We start from the raw sequence: 17,003 nt of genomic DNA, 5'->3' as shown, positions 1-17,003 counted from the left end.
GGAACAGGTCCTGGCTGCAGGGAGCGTGCCCGGGACGGGCTGAAGGAGACAACTGAGGAGGGATGAGGCCGCTTGGCGCTGTGTCACATCGTTTCACATTCAGCTGCAGCACGGATGGCAGGAACAACCTTCAATCCAAAAAGGGATTCAGAGACAGGTGACAGATTCCTGGAGGCTGGCCATGGGGAGCGGGCAGGGGAGAGGGAGGAACAGCTGAGGCAGGAAGGGCCAATCCTGCACTCCCACCTTGGTCTGTGGAGTGACAGCACAGGGACCCCACACCCAAACCACCCCAAAGGAGCAGGCTCTGCCTGGGAAATGAGGGAGGAGAGGAAGAGCACTCTGCCTGGAGTGATCAGGAACAATATCCCAGTATGAACCACAGAATCCTACAATGGTTTGGGTGGGAAGGGACCTTAAAGCCCCTCCAGTGCCACCCCTGCCATGGGCAGGGACACCTTCCACTGTCCCAGGCTGCTCCAAGCCCCAGTGTCCATCCTGGCCTTGGGCACTGCCAGGGATCCAGGGGCAGCCGCAGCTGCTCTGGGCACCCTGTGCCATGGCCTCATTGCCCTCACAGGGAAGGATTTCTTCCCAGTATCCCATCCATTCCTGCTCTCTGGCAGCGGGAAACCATCTCCCCTTGTCCTGGCACTCGAGGCCTTTGTCAATGTTCCCTCTCCACATTTCTTGTCACCTCCAGGCACTGCAAGGCCACATTTAGGTCACCCTGGAGTTTCTCTCCAGGCTGAACAATCCCAACTCTCCCAGCCTTTCCTCCCAGCAGAGCTGCTCCATCCCTCTGATCACCTTGGTGGCTTCTCTCTCCAGCAGCTCCATGTCCTTCCTGTGCTGGGGAAGGAAAGTATTCTAGGAGTGATTGATCCCCTTTGTCTTTCCAGCTCTGGAAAGTCATGGAGGTTCCCCCCCTCTCCTTCCAAAGCACCCCATCTTCAGTGCCTCAGCCCCAGCCTTGGGGGAGGATCTGGAGCAATGCAGAGACAGAGGCAGGCTGCTGTGAGCAACATCTTTACATGGTGTTTTACAGGACAGCACCCGGCAAACCATGCCTGTCAGCCCTTCCCAGTGCAATTCCCCATTCAGGAGATCAGTTAGGGAGCTCCTGCAGCAGGAGCCTTGTGCAAGGCAGCTCCACTGCTTTTAGCTGCCCTCCTGCAGCAGGTGCAGCACGGAGCTTTTGGCTGGCTGAAATCCTGGCCTGGGATCCAGGAATTGCCTGGCTTTTCCCAGGAGCAGTCTGGGAATCAAAAGAACCCCCCCCATGCCATTTTCTCATAGCATTAAATAAAGGTGATTTGGGGCCCAGCTCTGGAGCAGGGCACATCATGCCGTGCAGGTGGTGGCAGTAGAAGTCCTTTCCTTGTTCCTGAGGGTGAGGAGTATGAAGGAGCCAGCAGCAAGCAAATACAGCAGGCAGGGTTTCTAACTTGGATTGACAAAACCCTCCTGGTACAGCCAGCCTGGGCTCTCCAGAGCCTGGTGCCACCCCGCTGTGCCCATGGGCTGATCCAGGGAATGCGGGTGCTCCTTCCCAGCCCTGCTACTGCTGCTTGGGAGCTGTGAAGTCCCACGCTGTCTCCTGGGCACACTTCCACATGGCCCTCATGAGCCGTGTGAAGCCCATGTCCTTGGGCTTCTCCAAGCCTCGCATCAGGCGCTGCTTCATGATGGCAACAAACTCCTTGTTGCTCAGCTCCCCGTTCCCTGCAAAAAGGAGGAAAAACAATCAGAGACCCACCAGCAACCTCCTTGAAATGATAACTTTAAAGGGTAGCAGCCATGAGTGTCCTTTCCTGCAGAAACTGCGATCACACTTGGCTCCCACCTCCCAAAATATCCTGCTGAGCAAGGGTTCCCGAGCCACAGAGTTTAAATCCCAACCCCATGGATGCTTGCAGGAGGCAGAAAAGCAAATGCAAACCAAATGTCCCTGTCCTCCCAGGAAACACTGCTTTAAGTGGTTTAGGAAATTATGGGTGCACAATTTTTTCTAATGGAGTAGAAGGGAAGATTTCTTGGTCTGATTAATGAGCTTATGGAGAATGCAGCCACTGGGAAGCAAAATTCCAGCAAACTATCAAGGGCTGAGCAAAATTCCCTCCAGTGCTGCAGGTTTTTAATGTCTGTAAACACTGATGGAATGAAAACAACAAAATAATAATAATAAAAAGTTGTCTGTGGCCTGCTTTTCTGCTTGGTTTCTTCCTTGGGGGACTCCTCTGGCAACCAGAGTCTTTCCCCCCGAAGATTTGCTATGAAAATATTTAGGAGATTCTCCTCTGAGAGAAGGCAAGCAGGGAATATTTGGATACACTTCAGCTCACTCTAATCTCCAGCCTGATCATCTGGCGTGAAGATTGTATCACAGCAGTGGTACTGAAGCACAGAGGAAAATAAAACAGAGATGTGACCTTAGAAAGGTGCAAAGGAGCAGGCGGGGCTGAAACCAAGAGGGACAACAAAGAATAAATAAATACATTTTAAATGTTCATACTTATGCTGCAGTGCTGCCACTCAGAGCTGCCAGATGCTGGCGACTGTGCTGGAGAAGCAGGGTGCCAGCCAGGACTCTGATTTTGGTTTGGCAGTTTTGGGCAAATGCAGGATTTCCTTCTTTCCAAGTCGGGATTGCTGTCACCTGGCAAGACTCCAGTAACTGCCATTAAATCCAGCCAGGAGTGCTTCAGTGTGACAACAACTACCCCGGGGCACTCACACCCTCTGCAAAGCCAGCTCCCCAGCAGGGCACAGAGCTGCTACTAATTAATTAAAAATTAAGCTGACATTTGTCTAGGACTTTGGAGATAAAGCCTCAGACAGGCTTGTTTCCAACACTGGAGCAGAACAGTTCATTTTGTTAAACCAACTGGAGTTCTCTGGGGGGGGAAAGGAGCAAAGTGTGCACACCAAACCCTCCCATCTGTGCTCCAACATCCACATTTCACAGGGTGGGTACCATTGGATACCCTTCCCAAAAGGGCAGGGGGAATGTGGGAAATGGATTTATAGAAAATTCTCGAAGCCTGACAGAAGGCTCACACAGTGTGCATCTGTATGCAAACTTTGAGATAAGAAATGCTGACTTAGAAATGCCATGGAATAGGACAGACATTGCTGAGAGAGAAATGGAACCAGAAACAAGTTTCAAAGGATCACCTTGTAAAAATGACTGGATACTTTGGAGAAAGAGAACAATGAAAGATGCATTGTAGTGGGACCCACGAGGGGTAATTTTAGATGATTGGCTTTAAGGCATTTACAGCATGGTGTGGCTAAAGCTGATAGGCCAAGAAACACTTACAGTGTATTGTAATTAGCAAATAGTTGCTTCTGATTGTGATGGTGTGAAGGATAACATCTGTATGGTCTCGCCCTTCTCATGAGACTGAAAATGGAATAATAGTGTTTAAAACGCCTCTCAGTTGCCCCATCTCTGGGTCAGAATAGAGCTTAATCCAACAGGGGATCACCACAGATGCATGGACAAAGAGCATGGCCAGAAGAGCCCTTTCCCCCTGGATTCCTTGCCCTGGACTGACTCTCTCCCAGGCTGGCTGAGGTGGGGGTGCTCACTCACCGTCGCAGTCGAAGAGCGCGAACACCACGTCGCACACATGGTCCGACAGCTCCACCTTGGCCACTGTCCTGGCCACCTGCTGCATGGTCACTGCAACACAGGGAGGGCACAGGGTCACACAGGGGGCAGGATGTGCCAACCACAGCAGGACACTCCTGTTCCTCCGTGGAAAACGGCCTTTGTGTCTTCAGAGAGGCCTGGAATAAGCTTGATCAACGAGGCGGCTCCAAGGAACAGCATTCCAAGGAATGCTATCAAGCATTCAACTCTATCAAGCAGGGAATTCAAAAAACTGGGAATTCCAAAAACTGCTTTTCCTGTTGCAACCCAGTAATTGCAGAATGAACCCACCCACCTGCCCGCAGGGAGCAGACCAGATTAACCTTGCAATAAAATAAAGAGTTGTAAGGAATTATTTCCCTTTTCTCCCCAGACTTGCAGCAGAGAAACAAGTACGAGTTTTATTCCCACCTTTAGAAAAGGGCAATCCGTGGAGCTATGAATCTGGCAGGGTTAGGCAGTTGATTTTGCTGCACAAATAGGGAAAAAAAAGCCCCCTCACTAAGCTGGTATGAGTGTATTTAAATTGCTTCTCTACAACACCATCCACAGCAACTGGGATCCATGTTTAGCTGTGGAGCAAGGGAAAAGAGGGAAGTGGTGCGTCACAAAACCAGACTGAAACCACAAACAGCCTCTGCTTTCCTCCACAGCATCCTTATGGGTTTCTGCAACCCCAGTCCTTCAGGAATTTTGGAGTTAAGTGTGTCAAAAAGGAAAAAATAATCATCCAATATATACCGTAACTGGATTAATTACAAACCGCATAAAATATTTCTAATGAGTTTTTTTCATTGATGTTTACATTATTGGTACCTTCCACCCTGTTTCTGCTCCCATGAGTGAAATCTGGGGCTTTCTGGGAAGAATTCACAGCCACCACCACATCCTTTGCCCCATAAAACATCTCCTTTTACTAAATCATGCAGGAGAAAATTGAAATGATGCATTGTATATATGTAAAATATATATAATCTCAAGTAGGACCCTGCTTTTCCCATGTAATTATTCTTTTTCAGTGAAATTCCTTTTCTCCATGAGTGATGTAGCTCCAGTCAGCACTTATTACTCTGTATTTCCTCAGACAGCAACACCAAATTTCATTTAATTTGTTGTAAATATAAAACTGCTCCTCAAGGTGCTTCAACTTTGGTGCCATCCTCCCCTCCTGGTGCCCTAGGTACCCTTACATGTAAAAAATAAAGTTGGAATGATTTCTTCATCACAGAATTCCAGACTGGTTTGGGTTAGAAGGGGCCTTAGAGCTCATCCAGTGCCACCCCTGCCATGGGCAGGGACACCTTCCACTGTCCCAGGCTGCTCCAAGCCCTGTCCAGCCTGGCCTTGGGCACTGCCAGGGATCCAGGGGCAGCCCCAGCTGCTCTGGGCACCCTGTGCCAGGGCCTGCCCACCCTCCCAGGGAACAATTTCTCCCTAACACCAAATCAAAATCTCCCCTTTCAATTTAAAACCATTGCCCCTTGTCTTAATTCCTTTAATTATAAGTTATGTTTTTCTGCTGAGATTTTACCCACTCCTTCCATCTCTGTAGGGAGACTCCTGATCCCTCCCCTCCTGCTTATTTTTCACAGCCACAGTTTTCCCAGCTGGAACTTGCACTCATGGCCACCAGTTCCTGCTTCCTCTCTTATTAATCCAACTGCACAAGTGTCAGCTCCATCCCATCATTCTTGCTTGATGCCAAAATGACTTCACAGGGGCTGCATGACTGTGCTGTGCTGTTTTTTAAGGAATCACAAGGAAGAGGGAAATTGTCTCTGCTTTCACATCCACACACATGCTCCAGACCACAAGGTAGCTCAGGGAGGCAAATAAAATTGAAGCAAACCTGCTGGAGTAATTTCTTTACCATTTCACAAAATGAAATAAGTGCTGTCTGGGGAAATCTCTTAAAGCCTGTCCAGGTTTGGGGTTCTGGGATAGAAATTCTCCTGGATTTCATATAATCAAAAATGAGTTCCACATTTCTATCTTGAAAAGCTTCTAAAATTTCATGCATTGGTATCTCCCTTCCTTTAATGGTTCCTTTAATGAGCCATCTGAGTAATTTTATGCAAGTTTAGAGTCTGACACAGTTATCCTTTTTTTCCACTCTGATTCCCAGAACTGCACTGTGAGCAATGCCTCACTGAGTGCCTGCAAACGGGGCTTCGCTCCAGGCCAGAGCCTCGCCAGATGGCAAACTTCCCTTCTTCCCTCCAACTTGGCATTAATCACACATGTGGCCAAAGGATGGACAGCTGGGCTGCTGCCTTTGTTTTCCAAATGGCACTGGGGTGATGGGAGCAGAGCTCCCTGCCCTGGGCCATTCCAGGATGGAAAGGCAGGACACGTGTTTTGGGCTCCCAGAAATCACCCTCATGTTGATGCACACATTTCATTTCAAGGCTCCCAGTTGGAAATGTTGGATGCTATCACTGGCAGTTTAGCTACCAAAATCTATTTAACTTTTTACAAATCATTTGCATGAGTACATGCTGGAACACCCATCCAGGAAAGAGATGGATAAGCCTTGTGCAATCCTGTGTGCACAGCACATTTTCCTTGCTCTTCTCAAACTGCAGCCCTGCAGCTGAGCAGAAGCTGTTTTGACATCAAAGGGAGCATGACAGAAAGTCATGGAGATCAGGGAGGGGGGAAAAAAAAAAAAAAGCAGAGCTGCCAGACTAAAGACAGAGCTGTTTGTGCAACATCCACAGACAGAAATATGGAAAGAAAGGAGATTCCTTGGAGACATCCCAAACCTGACTGCAGGTGGCCCAGGGCCAGTGGTTGCAAGGGATCCTGGTGGACACCAGGGTCTCCAGAGATCCCTCCCAACTACCAGCGCTGCCATTATTCCAGAGGAGCAATCCAAGCTGTGCTTCCAGGGGGGCTGACTTCTTCCATCCCTCTCCAAGGCAGAGGAAAGCAAGCAGCAATTCCATGACTGTGTTCCAGCTCACCTCTGCCCCCTTCCAGATCCCCTGTCCACTCTGCAGCCGTTTCAAGCAGCATCATTCAAATAAAATGATTTTCCATGAACCTCTCTGGGGCTCCAGCCCTGCTCCAAGGCACACATCAGCAGTGGGCTCAGCTGTCTCCCCATGCTTTGGCCCATCCATGCCTTACCCTAAACCCCAAAGGAGTTCTCCCACAGCTCTCTGCTGGCAGAAGGGCTGCTTGGAAAGCCTGGCTGCACACAGTGCCAGAAAAAGTGCAATTCATACCCTCCTAAAAGGGGAATAAGCACCAAATTCAGTTCCTGTCCTGCTTCCAGCTGTGAGCCCAGGCTGGGGAAGTCTTCTAAGGAATGCTTATGATTTAGGAGAATGACAGCTATTATGTTGCTGGGAAAATGAAAGATGGGCTAACAAATAATCTGGGTGTTTTTAAATGGGTCATTAAAATACAGGTTTATGATCCTTTTTAGAAGAAGAAGCAACTTTAATTCAGCACAGAAAACAGGTTGTCAAGCTCTGGCTGTTTGGTACCAGCCATTTTTTCCCCTATGAAATTTTAAACAGCCCTTCTAAAATCACAGTAATGTTTGCTGTATTGTTAAGCAGCAATTTATTACACATACTAACCTTTTCCTAGTCCATATCCCAGGGTAATTTTTACATTTGTTAGTTTGTAACCAGCAACCTTGTGAAAGCTTCACTTTTGGGAGGGCACACCCCATTTATGGTTTACTTAAATCTGATCCCTGCCCAAGGAAGGTTCCCTTACCCCAGACAAACACTCCCAGCTCAGTGGCTGCACAAGCTCATTAATGGCACATAATTAAACAGCAATCACACTGATTTACCAACTGCACACAGACCTAAATTCTGGGAAAATGTATATTCCATGACAGGACAAATGCTAATTTCCTGTAGGCACTGAGTATATTTGATTTGCTGGGCTATTACCTCCTCTGGGATGCTGCAGAAAGGGCTCAGAGCAGCAGCAACACACCCAGACTTGGTATTTTAAATGAAAGAAAACTTTTAAATGAAAGAAAATCCTTTCAGGTTAAGTCTTAAGGTAATGATGATCTAAACCAAAGAGTACAGATTATTTCCCCCAAAAAAATTTAAGATGAGAAGGGCTGCTGACACACACAAGAAGAAATGTGACACGTTTGTGTCCCTCTGTAATTCCACTGTCCCAAAACCTATTAATGCCTTAATATTCCCACAACAGCAGCAGTTGGAATAGCTGACTTCCAAAATGTTTAATTCTGCAGCTGCCTAAATGAATCAGTTTTAACTTCATAGCAGACAAGAGTTTCCACTTAGCCTAAAAATCTTTTAATGAGTTTGCCATCTTTTTTTTATATTCTCAGTCTGTTAAAAAAAAAATCCCTCTTAAAAAAACCCAAAGACCAAAGCACTTGTGACAGATCCTGGCAGCAGAGTGGGACTTGGTTTGAAATATATTTTGGGGATTTTTTTTTTTTTTTTTTTTTTTTTTAATCAGTGTGTCAGATCTAAGAGCATACCTGAGACAGACCAGCTCAGAAAAGGAAACATGATGAGGAGGATATGGATTGGTCTGATCAATAAACCACATTATTATCAAGTTCTCCAGGAAACACCAGCTCTGAGGATTATTCAGCCCACTCCTCGGGACTGTGGGTTATCTGAAATAGAGTTTCTGGACAGACTTTAATGCTCAGTTTGGGACTTCAGTGGTGTTCCAGTGTTCCTCCTCTTTCCCCCTGGCACTCCCAGGAGCTCCAAAGGTGTTTGCCACTGCTTGGCTTTCCAATCAGAAATGCAGCATCCAGCCCTTATTTCTAGGCAAAGTCTATGATTTTTGAGCAAAGCTGAAACAAAGCAAGGGTTGAGCAGTTCCTATCACCAGCCCCACTGCTGCTGTGCCTCTGCCATGTGGACCAGAGACCTCCACAGAAGATAACTCTGCAAGAATTTTTTTACACTCATTTTTGAAGTCCTTTGTAGAAGGAGAAAAAAGGTCACTTCAGAAGATGGGGATGAAGAAGAAACAGTGGTGTCCCTGGGAACCACAGCCTGTGGCACACTCATTAGATCACCTTGCCTCTGCACACAGCAGAATGGTCCTTCTGAAGGAACCACCATGAAACCACTGCTTCCTCATCCATTCAGGCTACACACATCAGCCTTTCTTCTCCCTGTATCTAAAACTATGGAAGTAGAAAACCCGAAATCCCTCTTTATCCATAGATGCAGCGAGCTAAGCACCTCATTACAGGGAGGAATTGAACTTTGGGTACATTTGTAACCTATCAGCCTGGGCTTGTCTGACATCTTCCCAGCTCCAAAGGACCTGGCATGAGTTGTGCTCCCTCAGGCTTTCAGCACCTAACATCCCACAGGTTTTATACCTTTATCAAGAGAAGCTCCAGCCATGTGGTAGAAGCTCAAAGCCGTGTCCACATCATTTATGTTCTTCAGAAAAGTGAAGAAGTTCTCCACCTCCTCAAAAGTCAGCCCCTAGGACAGAGAAAAGGAAATGGTAGTGATGGGAAAAGGAGATCATGGACACTCCTGGAAATGACACACTGGCCTGAAGCTGTAGGCAGAAGGGAATTCATCTGCTCACTCCAAAAACTCAGCCAAAACTACTTAGGATGTGGGTTGTGACCTGTGCTTTTGCTCCCCTCCTGGCCCCACCAGTCCCACAATGGGAAGGGACTGGAAACCATTTCCCAGGTGAGCAGACCTCAGGTGCAGGAAACCACTGCAAACAGGTGAATTGATGAATTTGTTGGAAGCCTGAACACTTGCAATGACAATATCAAACAGTCCATGTTGGAAGCCTGGTTACTGAGAATTTGAGACTTTCTGTGCTGACAGGCACTGACCCCCAAGAGAGAACACTGCATTTGATCTGAGGCCATAGAAAAGGCTTCCAAAATTAAATGCTAAAACTAAGACTATAGGTGTGTAGTTTGAATAAAAGTGAGTAATATCACATAGTAAAAAACTTAGAGTTTAAGATTTTAAAATTTAGTAATATATACAAAGCAAGATCCAAATTTTAGAGCAGAAGCTATCCTTCTTCTTCACCTTCTCCATGAGTTTAAGCAATATTGTGTAATTAGATAAAAAAGTCTGCATTGCAAGTCACAAGTAGTTAGTTATTGAGTTAAAAGTAAAAATAATTTAAGTGTAATTTCTTAATTAAACAGCTTATCCTTAAAAGACCTGGTGGAGAGAGGTAAGTCTCCATTTTGTAGTTTGTTAGTGAAGTGCTGTAGAACTCAGGGTTTGTGAGACTGTAACACAGATAAGAACTAATAAACATCTGAGTCCAAACAAGAAATACCATCTCACACATTTCATCCCAACCCTGGCAAAAAAAAGATACAAACTCAACAAGCCTGTGCACTGTAAGGTCTCCCCCACGAGATTCAGGGATCCCTGGGGGAATCCATGTCTTACCCAGTGTGGCAGAAGGTGACACTGAAGCACAGAAGTGTCCCAGTTTGCTTTGCTGCTGGAGGCAGGATCCCTGTCTGCTCCACCTACCTGGGCCAGGTGAGCATGTGCTCAGGTGAGAGCCAAGCTCTGGGAGAGTTGTGGAAAAACATCCTGAGATCTCCAGGAGAAGAACTGCTGATGAACACAGCTCTGGGAACCCCACCTGGTTACACTACACCTGATTTTATCACCCTGTGCAGCTCCAGCACAGCCACAGCAGGGCCTTGTGTAGGCTGGCCTAGAACAGAGGCTGGACAGAGCTAAAGAATAAAGCAGGGATTTATTAGGAGGCCTCAGTGGATCAACCTTGGGCAGCACAAGAGCCCAGCCAGGGCTGCACCCAAGATGAACCAAAATGGTCCCAAAATGGACAACCGGTCATGGGGTCTCTCACTTTGATCAGTTCTGCTCCATTTGCATATTGGAGTTAATTGTTCAATTACAGCTCCAGCTCATGAAGTCCCACCCTGCTTGTTTTTCTCTCTTCAGCCCACATTGTTTGTGCTCTTGGGCCTGAGATTTGGATCTTGGTCCCCAGTTGGAGAAGGAATTGTTTTGTCTCCCTGCTCTGTGAAGAGAGCTTACCAACACTTAATATGAAGTTCAGACTTCATATAAAGCAGCACAGAATCTGAAAAATATAAAAGCTAAAACCCGAGGCATCACTGGGACAAGAGCTGGAGCCTCCAGCTCCTCCAGCAGAGCCACGGCATGGAGCCAAGGGAGGAGGTGAATCATCACCACAGTAATAACCACTCAGACTCCCTCTCTGGGAGACATAAATCAGCTTGTCAAGAGGAGTTCAGGTTCAGGCTCCTCCTATCCTGCCTGGCACGACAGATTGATAGAGCAAGATATTAAAAATCCAAACTGCAGAACACGGCATAGCTCCACAACTTGGATGTGTTCAGCAGGTACTGTCAAATATAAATTTACACAATCTGCTGTAACTCTGCTCAAATGACTTCTAATCAGGGAAGAAGCCACCAATCTTTTGAAAGAAAAAGAACATTTTTAAGGTCTTTCCATACAGACATTTGCAGCTTGTTCCTATCTTGGCCATAAATGAGTATGTGGCCCTGCTCTGATGATCTATGTGTGCACTGACACATGCAATAGCAGCTTTGCCAGCCCTGGACTCGTGGATCTGGGCCAAAAAGGATGAGATGGCAAAATGGGAGAGCACATGTGAACAACAGAGCTGACTGAAGAGAGAAATCCCTGGTGACACTGCAGGGAGCTTTCCTTGAATGTCTGCCTGCTCCTCTTCCTGAGAGGAACACTAGGATGTACAGCAGAATTAAATTAAATACTGTCCTAGGAAAAAAAAATAACCCAATAAATCAGGTACTTCTGCAGGAAGCACTGCAAAGATCCCTCTGTTTTGTACAATGGTTCTACAAGAGAAAATACCTTTGCAATGATCATGATTCCTCCCTGCCAGAGCAGGGCACTGGGAGTGTGGAAAGCCTGGAGGAACCACGAGGTGTGTGGCCACTTCCAGGCCAGCAGAAGACATTGTGCTGTGATCTGCCTGCTCTGTCTGGGACATCTGGGGTTTGTAGTGTTCTAAGTAAGTAAGTAAGTAAATGTTCTAACCTTGTATTTTCCTGGAATTCCCAACATGGCAGATGCCAAGGCCAAGCAGCACTGCTGTCTGTGCATAATGGAGCCCTGTTTGGAATCCTGGAATGGTTTGGGTGGGAAGGGACCTCAAAGCCCATCTCATTCCATGGTGTCCCATCCACTATCCCAGGATGCTCCCAGCCCCACCCAACCTGGCCTTTGTAGTCCTTTCACCAGCTGAAAAAACAAAACCAGTGACACACGTGTATCCTACAAATCATGGCTTTCATGTGGACAAGACCAGTGAATGTCTGCAGCAAGAACACCATCAGTGTTATGATTTTTTTTTTTTTTTTTTTTTGAGGAATCCTATAGGTGAGGCTGAGATCGGCGTTAACTCTGTTCCAGCTACCAAAATAAAATACAAATCAGAGACTGGGACAGCCTCAGGCAAGTCAACAGATGAATGATCACATCTTTCAAGGCATTTGTATCTCCAGCTGTTAATTCATAATCAGCTGAATGAATCCCTTCATCACCCACATAATCCTCACAAAACATAAGCACGGAGACTCCAGAGGCACTTACCTGCTTGTAACACAACAGCTCAAACATCTGCAAAAATGAGGGCTTTTCACCTGGGAACCCAGGTTCAGCCAGGAATTCCACCTCACTGCCACCCCCTGCTATCTCCACAGAAAAATACCCCAGCAAGCACATGTGGGAGATGACATGAATCACTGGCTTCTGAAGAGACAGATTGGTTTTCCAGCAGTTAGGGAGGCATAAACCAAATCATACATTGCTTCTGAATGTTGCTGATGACTCAGGTCCTTTTTACCAGGAGAAAAGCAGCTGTGTAAGTACAACTTGGGGAGTAGACTCGTAAGCAATGTTAGACAAAACAGAGTGTGGCAGCTCTGCTGAATAGGCAAAGTTCACCTACTCAGGGTAAGACAGGATTTTTCCTCAAGAAAAAAAAAAATTAATGAAAGCAGATTAGCAGTTAATAGAAGAAAAACTTATCATTCTCAAAAGCAGGAATGCAGAATAACAGCCTTGGAAAACAGCTACAGATTAGATTAAACCCAGAATTTTGTTGTTTTGGAGGCTGCCAGGGTTGCCTTGTGCAGTCAAGATAATTGCATCAGACAAAGAAGACAGGTTTGGCAGATTCCATAAGAAAGCTCTCTCAAAAGAACTGCACTTCCAAGGGAAAGCCTTGCTGGGTGAGTTTGGGACAGTTTCTGGGCATTTCATCCTCACAGTATAAGGAATCATGAATTTTGCACCAATTCTATTCCTTACAAATATAATTTTTTTTGGTCCTCTTGCCCATTTTCTCTCCTTGAAAGTCCTTGGAATAAAGGAAGATAAAGATTTGCTCTGAGTCTGGCTGGCTGTAAATAGAAAGACAATCTGGCTGATTTGGGGATGAGGAATAAGGTAAGAACAAGAAGCTCTTCTTCTGGCACAGATGTCAGGGTCTTGGCTTACACATGAAAGGAAGAAAACATCTGCTGTAGGAAACCTTCCAAAAGAAATTCCTTTGCCTCTTTTCTCACACAGCCAGCTACTGTTCAGTAATATCAATACACACATACATACATATATATATATAAACCTAAAAATCACAGCAAAAGAATCAACAATTTGGAAACTTCAAAACCAGAGCTGATATTTTTCTATTAGACACACATTGCATTTAAGCTCTTTTTCCTGGAGAAATCAAAATATTCCTGTTAATGTAGGAATCCCATTAAGGAACAAAAAAAGCTGCAGACCCTGGTCAGAACTTGTGTTTTATAACACACTTGGCACCTAAACCAGTTAAGAAATAAACTCTGGTTCTGATGTCAGAAGAAAGCAGCTCTAAAACAGCCAGCCAAAGACTTTCCATCTATTCTCACTTTGATGAATTGCTTGTTTATATCCCAGTTAATAAAAGAACATTCTGGCTTAATAAAAGTACATCCATTACAGGGGCAGATGTAAAATTCTAATGCTCAATAATTTCTCAGCCCATACTTGCCTTACCTGATAAAGCACATCTTGTGGTATGGATATCTTATTCCAAGGACTCTCACTGAATTAATGAGTGTAGGGTCTGCAAACTTACTCCTCTCTAAATTGTGAGTAATTTTTCCCAGAAGTTAATAACTAAATAATAAACTGCCTGGTCACAGCAGCTAATGAATCCAAGGTTGAGCCAGGAACTGGGAGCACGGCTTCGGTGTTTGTTCTGGCTCCAGACCCAGGGTGCCATTCAGCAAATTGAATTTTTAAAATTACAGCATCTATTTTCATAAGGAATAAACCTACAGCCTGCACTGGACACCAACCACTGCACTCCCAGCTCTTCCCTCTCTCTCCACCACAGCTCAACATGGAGCGAATGCTTTTCTGAAGAAGATGGGGATTGCTTAACTAATTTCTCAGCTGAGAAATTTTCCCAAATTTTTAATGAATGCCACTGACCTCTCCATCCTGGAAGTGCTTCTTGAGCTGTTTGAGCATGACAGTGAGCTTCTTGGACTGCACCCCGCTGTATGCCAGCAGCATGCTCCCGAACTGCCGCTCCGTGATCCGCCCGTCCACCGGGTCGTGCCGCTCAAACTGTGAGGGAAAAGGGAACAGGGACTTGAAAACCAGGAGCAGCACAGAGCTCCACCTGAGGTATGAAGCATACAAAAGGCACCATAAAGAATTAACATTGCAGGAAAAACTGGTGAAGGAGAAGTGCTGATGGGTTCCAGGATCTGCTTTCCCCAGGATTGTCTCTCCAGATTCTCCCTATGTGCAATTCCTTGGACAGCTCTTGGAGAAGCCTTTGTTGGAGTCCTGGATGCTGAGAATTTTAGGCTTTCTGTGCTAAGAGACTGTAACCCCCAAGAGAACACTGCATGTCACAGAATTCACAAAATCACTGGGTTGGAAGAAATCTCCAAGATCATCGAGTCCAACCCAGCCCCAACACCTCAACTAAACCATGGCACCCAGTGCCACATCCAGTCTGTTTTTAAACACATCCAGGGATGGGGACTCCACCACCTCCCCGGGCAGCCATTCCAGAACTTTATCACTCTATCCTATAAAACCTTTTCCTAATATCCAACCGATATTCCCTTGGTGCAGCTTGAGACTGTTCTGTCAGTTCCTGGAGAAAGAGCCCAACCCCACCTGAGCACAGCCACCTTTCAGGTGAGTTTTCATTTGACCTGAGGCTGTAGAGAAAGTTTCCAAAATTGATTGATAGCACTAAGATTACAAGTGTGTAGTTTAATTAGAAGTGTGTAATATCACAGAGTAGAAAACTTCGAGTTTAAAATTTTTAAATATAACAATATATATGAGACAAAATAAAAGTTTTAAGACTGTAGCTAAATGTTTTTCTTCACCTTCTTCTTCATAAGTTTAAGTAGTATTGTATAATTAAACAAGTCACATTGCGGACTTCAAGTAAACAGTTATTAAATTAAAAGTAATAATAATTTAAGTGTCATTTCTTAATTAAATAGTTTAACCGTAAAAAACCTTATCTAAAAAAAATTAAACATTTTATAACTTATTAATAAAATATCATAAAACTCACAACTTATAATATAAATAAAAATAATAAACATCTACATCTAAATACAAAATACCATCTCAAGCACTCCAATCCCAACCTTAACAAAAGTTTAAAAAACTCCAAAAACCAACATTTAATGGTGTCCCAGTGTGAGGACACCTGTTGAGGTTGGCATCTCCCTAAAGAAACAGAGATAACAGCTGTGAGCTGGAAAGAAGAAATCCCCAGGGAAAAGAAAGCAGAAAAAAGGAAGAAAAAAGAACTCAGCAATCCCTCCCAGCTTTATCCTGCAGGACTGGGCTAACGAGTGGCTCCGTGGCTGCTCTAAACAGGGACAGTGGTTAATAAAGCAAAGAGAAGTCTTGCAAAGGTCTTCTAATTTTACTCTTATCTGCTCCAAGGCCTGTACCAGTGTCTCAGCAAGGGAAGGTTCATGGATGTCTCCAGACTTCACCTTCCCGAAGTTCTCCTCATCCTCAGACCCTTCCAGTCCCTGGCTCTTACAAATGCTGCTGTGAGGCCCCTGCAGAACTTCCAAAAAGCCCTTGGGCAGAGAAAGGTTTTCTCCAGTAATCCATGTCTCCTGCAGGAGTTTGTCTCCTGGCTCCCACCGCAGGGAAGGAGGGAAGAGCCATTCCCCAGCTTGGGAAGGTGCTGGTGGGAGCACCAGCTCTTTGCCCACTGAATAATGGGGATTTCATCCTTTCCTTTCCCCCTCCTCTGTGAATCTACAAGCATCAACATTAGACTTCACCCAGCTTCACAGATTTCAGTACTTGGGATAGATTATAGCCCTTCAAATTTACCAGGAAACACAAGACTCATACTCCAGCTGATCACAAGCCAGAAGATGACATTTAACAACAAAATTAATTTTTAAACTTGTGGGGAACAACTTGGTACCAGTGATTGACATTCTGCTGCCTGCTGAGCTGACCATTCCAGACTCAGCTGCTCTTCAGTGCTAATGAATTTTTAATTCTTACCATATCAACCAGATTTTGGCTGCTTTTCTCAGTGGGAAACCAAGGAATTCCTGGTAAGTGGAGCACCAAGGCTGGAGGATTTGTACGGGGGACTCTGGCAGGAGGCAGATCCCAAATGGAGAAATTCTGCTCCTCAGCCCCCTTGTGCTTTCACCTGAGTGGTCCCCCCACAGTTTTGGGGGAAAAATGGTTATTTTTACTGTCATCTGATACAGGCTTTGGGGATCACTCATGATGCAAAATGTGGGCCTCTCCCATTCTCCTGTGCTGGGGAAAGGAGAGGGAAAACTCATTTGTTGGAAATGTTCTTCGTTAAAAAGCAAAAGTAGTATTTTCTGCCATGTCCGAAGAATGCAAAGAAAATGGCCCTGGGACACAAAAATTTGCTATCAGTGCTGCTTCAAAAGCAGCACTGATGCTTCCTTCTGCTGTAATATTCCTAATTTCATCCCCAAAGACACAAATCAGCATTTTTCTTCCAACAGCCTTAAAATACCCCAAGTTTTAGCAGAGCTTTAGGCAGCATCTTTAATTAAAGGCTAGGAAATGGGTCCAAATATCTCATATCAACCTCCTAAGTGGTGACTATGCTTAGAAAATCTCAAGTTGGTGTCTGAAAGGCCATCAGCCCCCTCTCCCCCTGCCCTGCCTTAAGGATCAAACATTGGGCAGCTCCATGGGGTAACACAAGCAAGCACAGCTCCCTGCAGATGGGGAAATAAAGAACCAGCTCCTTGCAGGTGGTTTTTTTTTTTTTTTTTTTTTTTGAA

The 17,003-nt window shown here is 45.5% G+C and overlaps 1 protein-coding gene across 4 annotated transcripts in view; it reads right to left on the bottom strand.

Moving 5' to 3' along the window:
- Window positions 1-1,013: 1,013 nt before the first annotated feature.
- The window catches only part of MICU1 (mitochondrial calcium uptake 1), an 88,514-nt gene continuing 72,524 nt past the window's right edge, over window positions 1,014-17,003 (bottom strand). For all 4 annotated transcript variants that reach the window (XM_053984392.1, XM_053984395.1, XM_053984394.1 and 1 more), the window contains 4 exons: window positions 14,155-14,292; window positions 9,012-9,120; window positions 3,599-3,688; window positions 1,014-1,725 (listed from right to left, as the gene is read on the bottom strand). In XM_053984392.1, the coding sequence (XP_053840367.1) occupies window positions 1,562-1,725; window positions 3,599-3,688; window positions 9,012-9,120; window positions 14,155-14,292 (501 nt within the window). In that variant the 3' untranslated portion in view covers window positions 1,014-1,561. The remainder of the gene's footprint in view (window positions 1,726-3,598; window positions 3,689-9,011; window positions 9,121-14,154; window positions 14,293-17,003) is intronic.

Source organism: Vidua macroura, chromosome 8, assembly GCF_024509145.1.
Source record: "Vidua macroura isolate BioBank_ID:100142 chromosome 8, ASM2450914v1, whole genome shotgun sequence".
NCBI lineage: Eukaryota > Metazoa > Chordata > Aves > Passeriformes > Viduidae > Vidua > Vidua macroura.
Note: the sequence above shows the minus strand (reverse complement) of the source record. Positions and strands in the feature narration are given on the sequence as shown.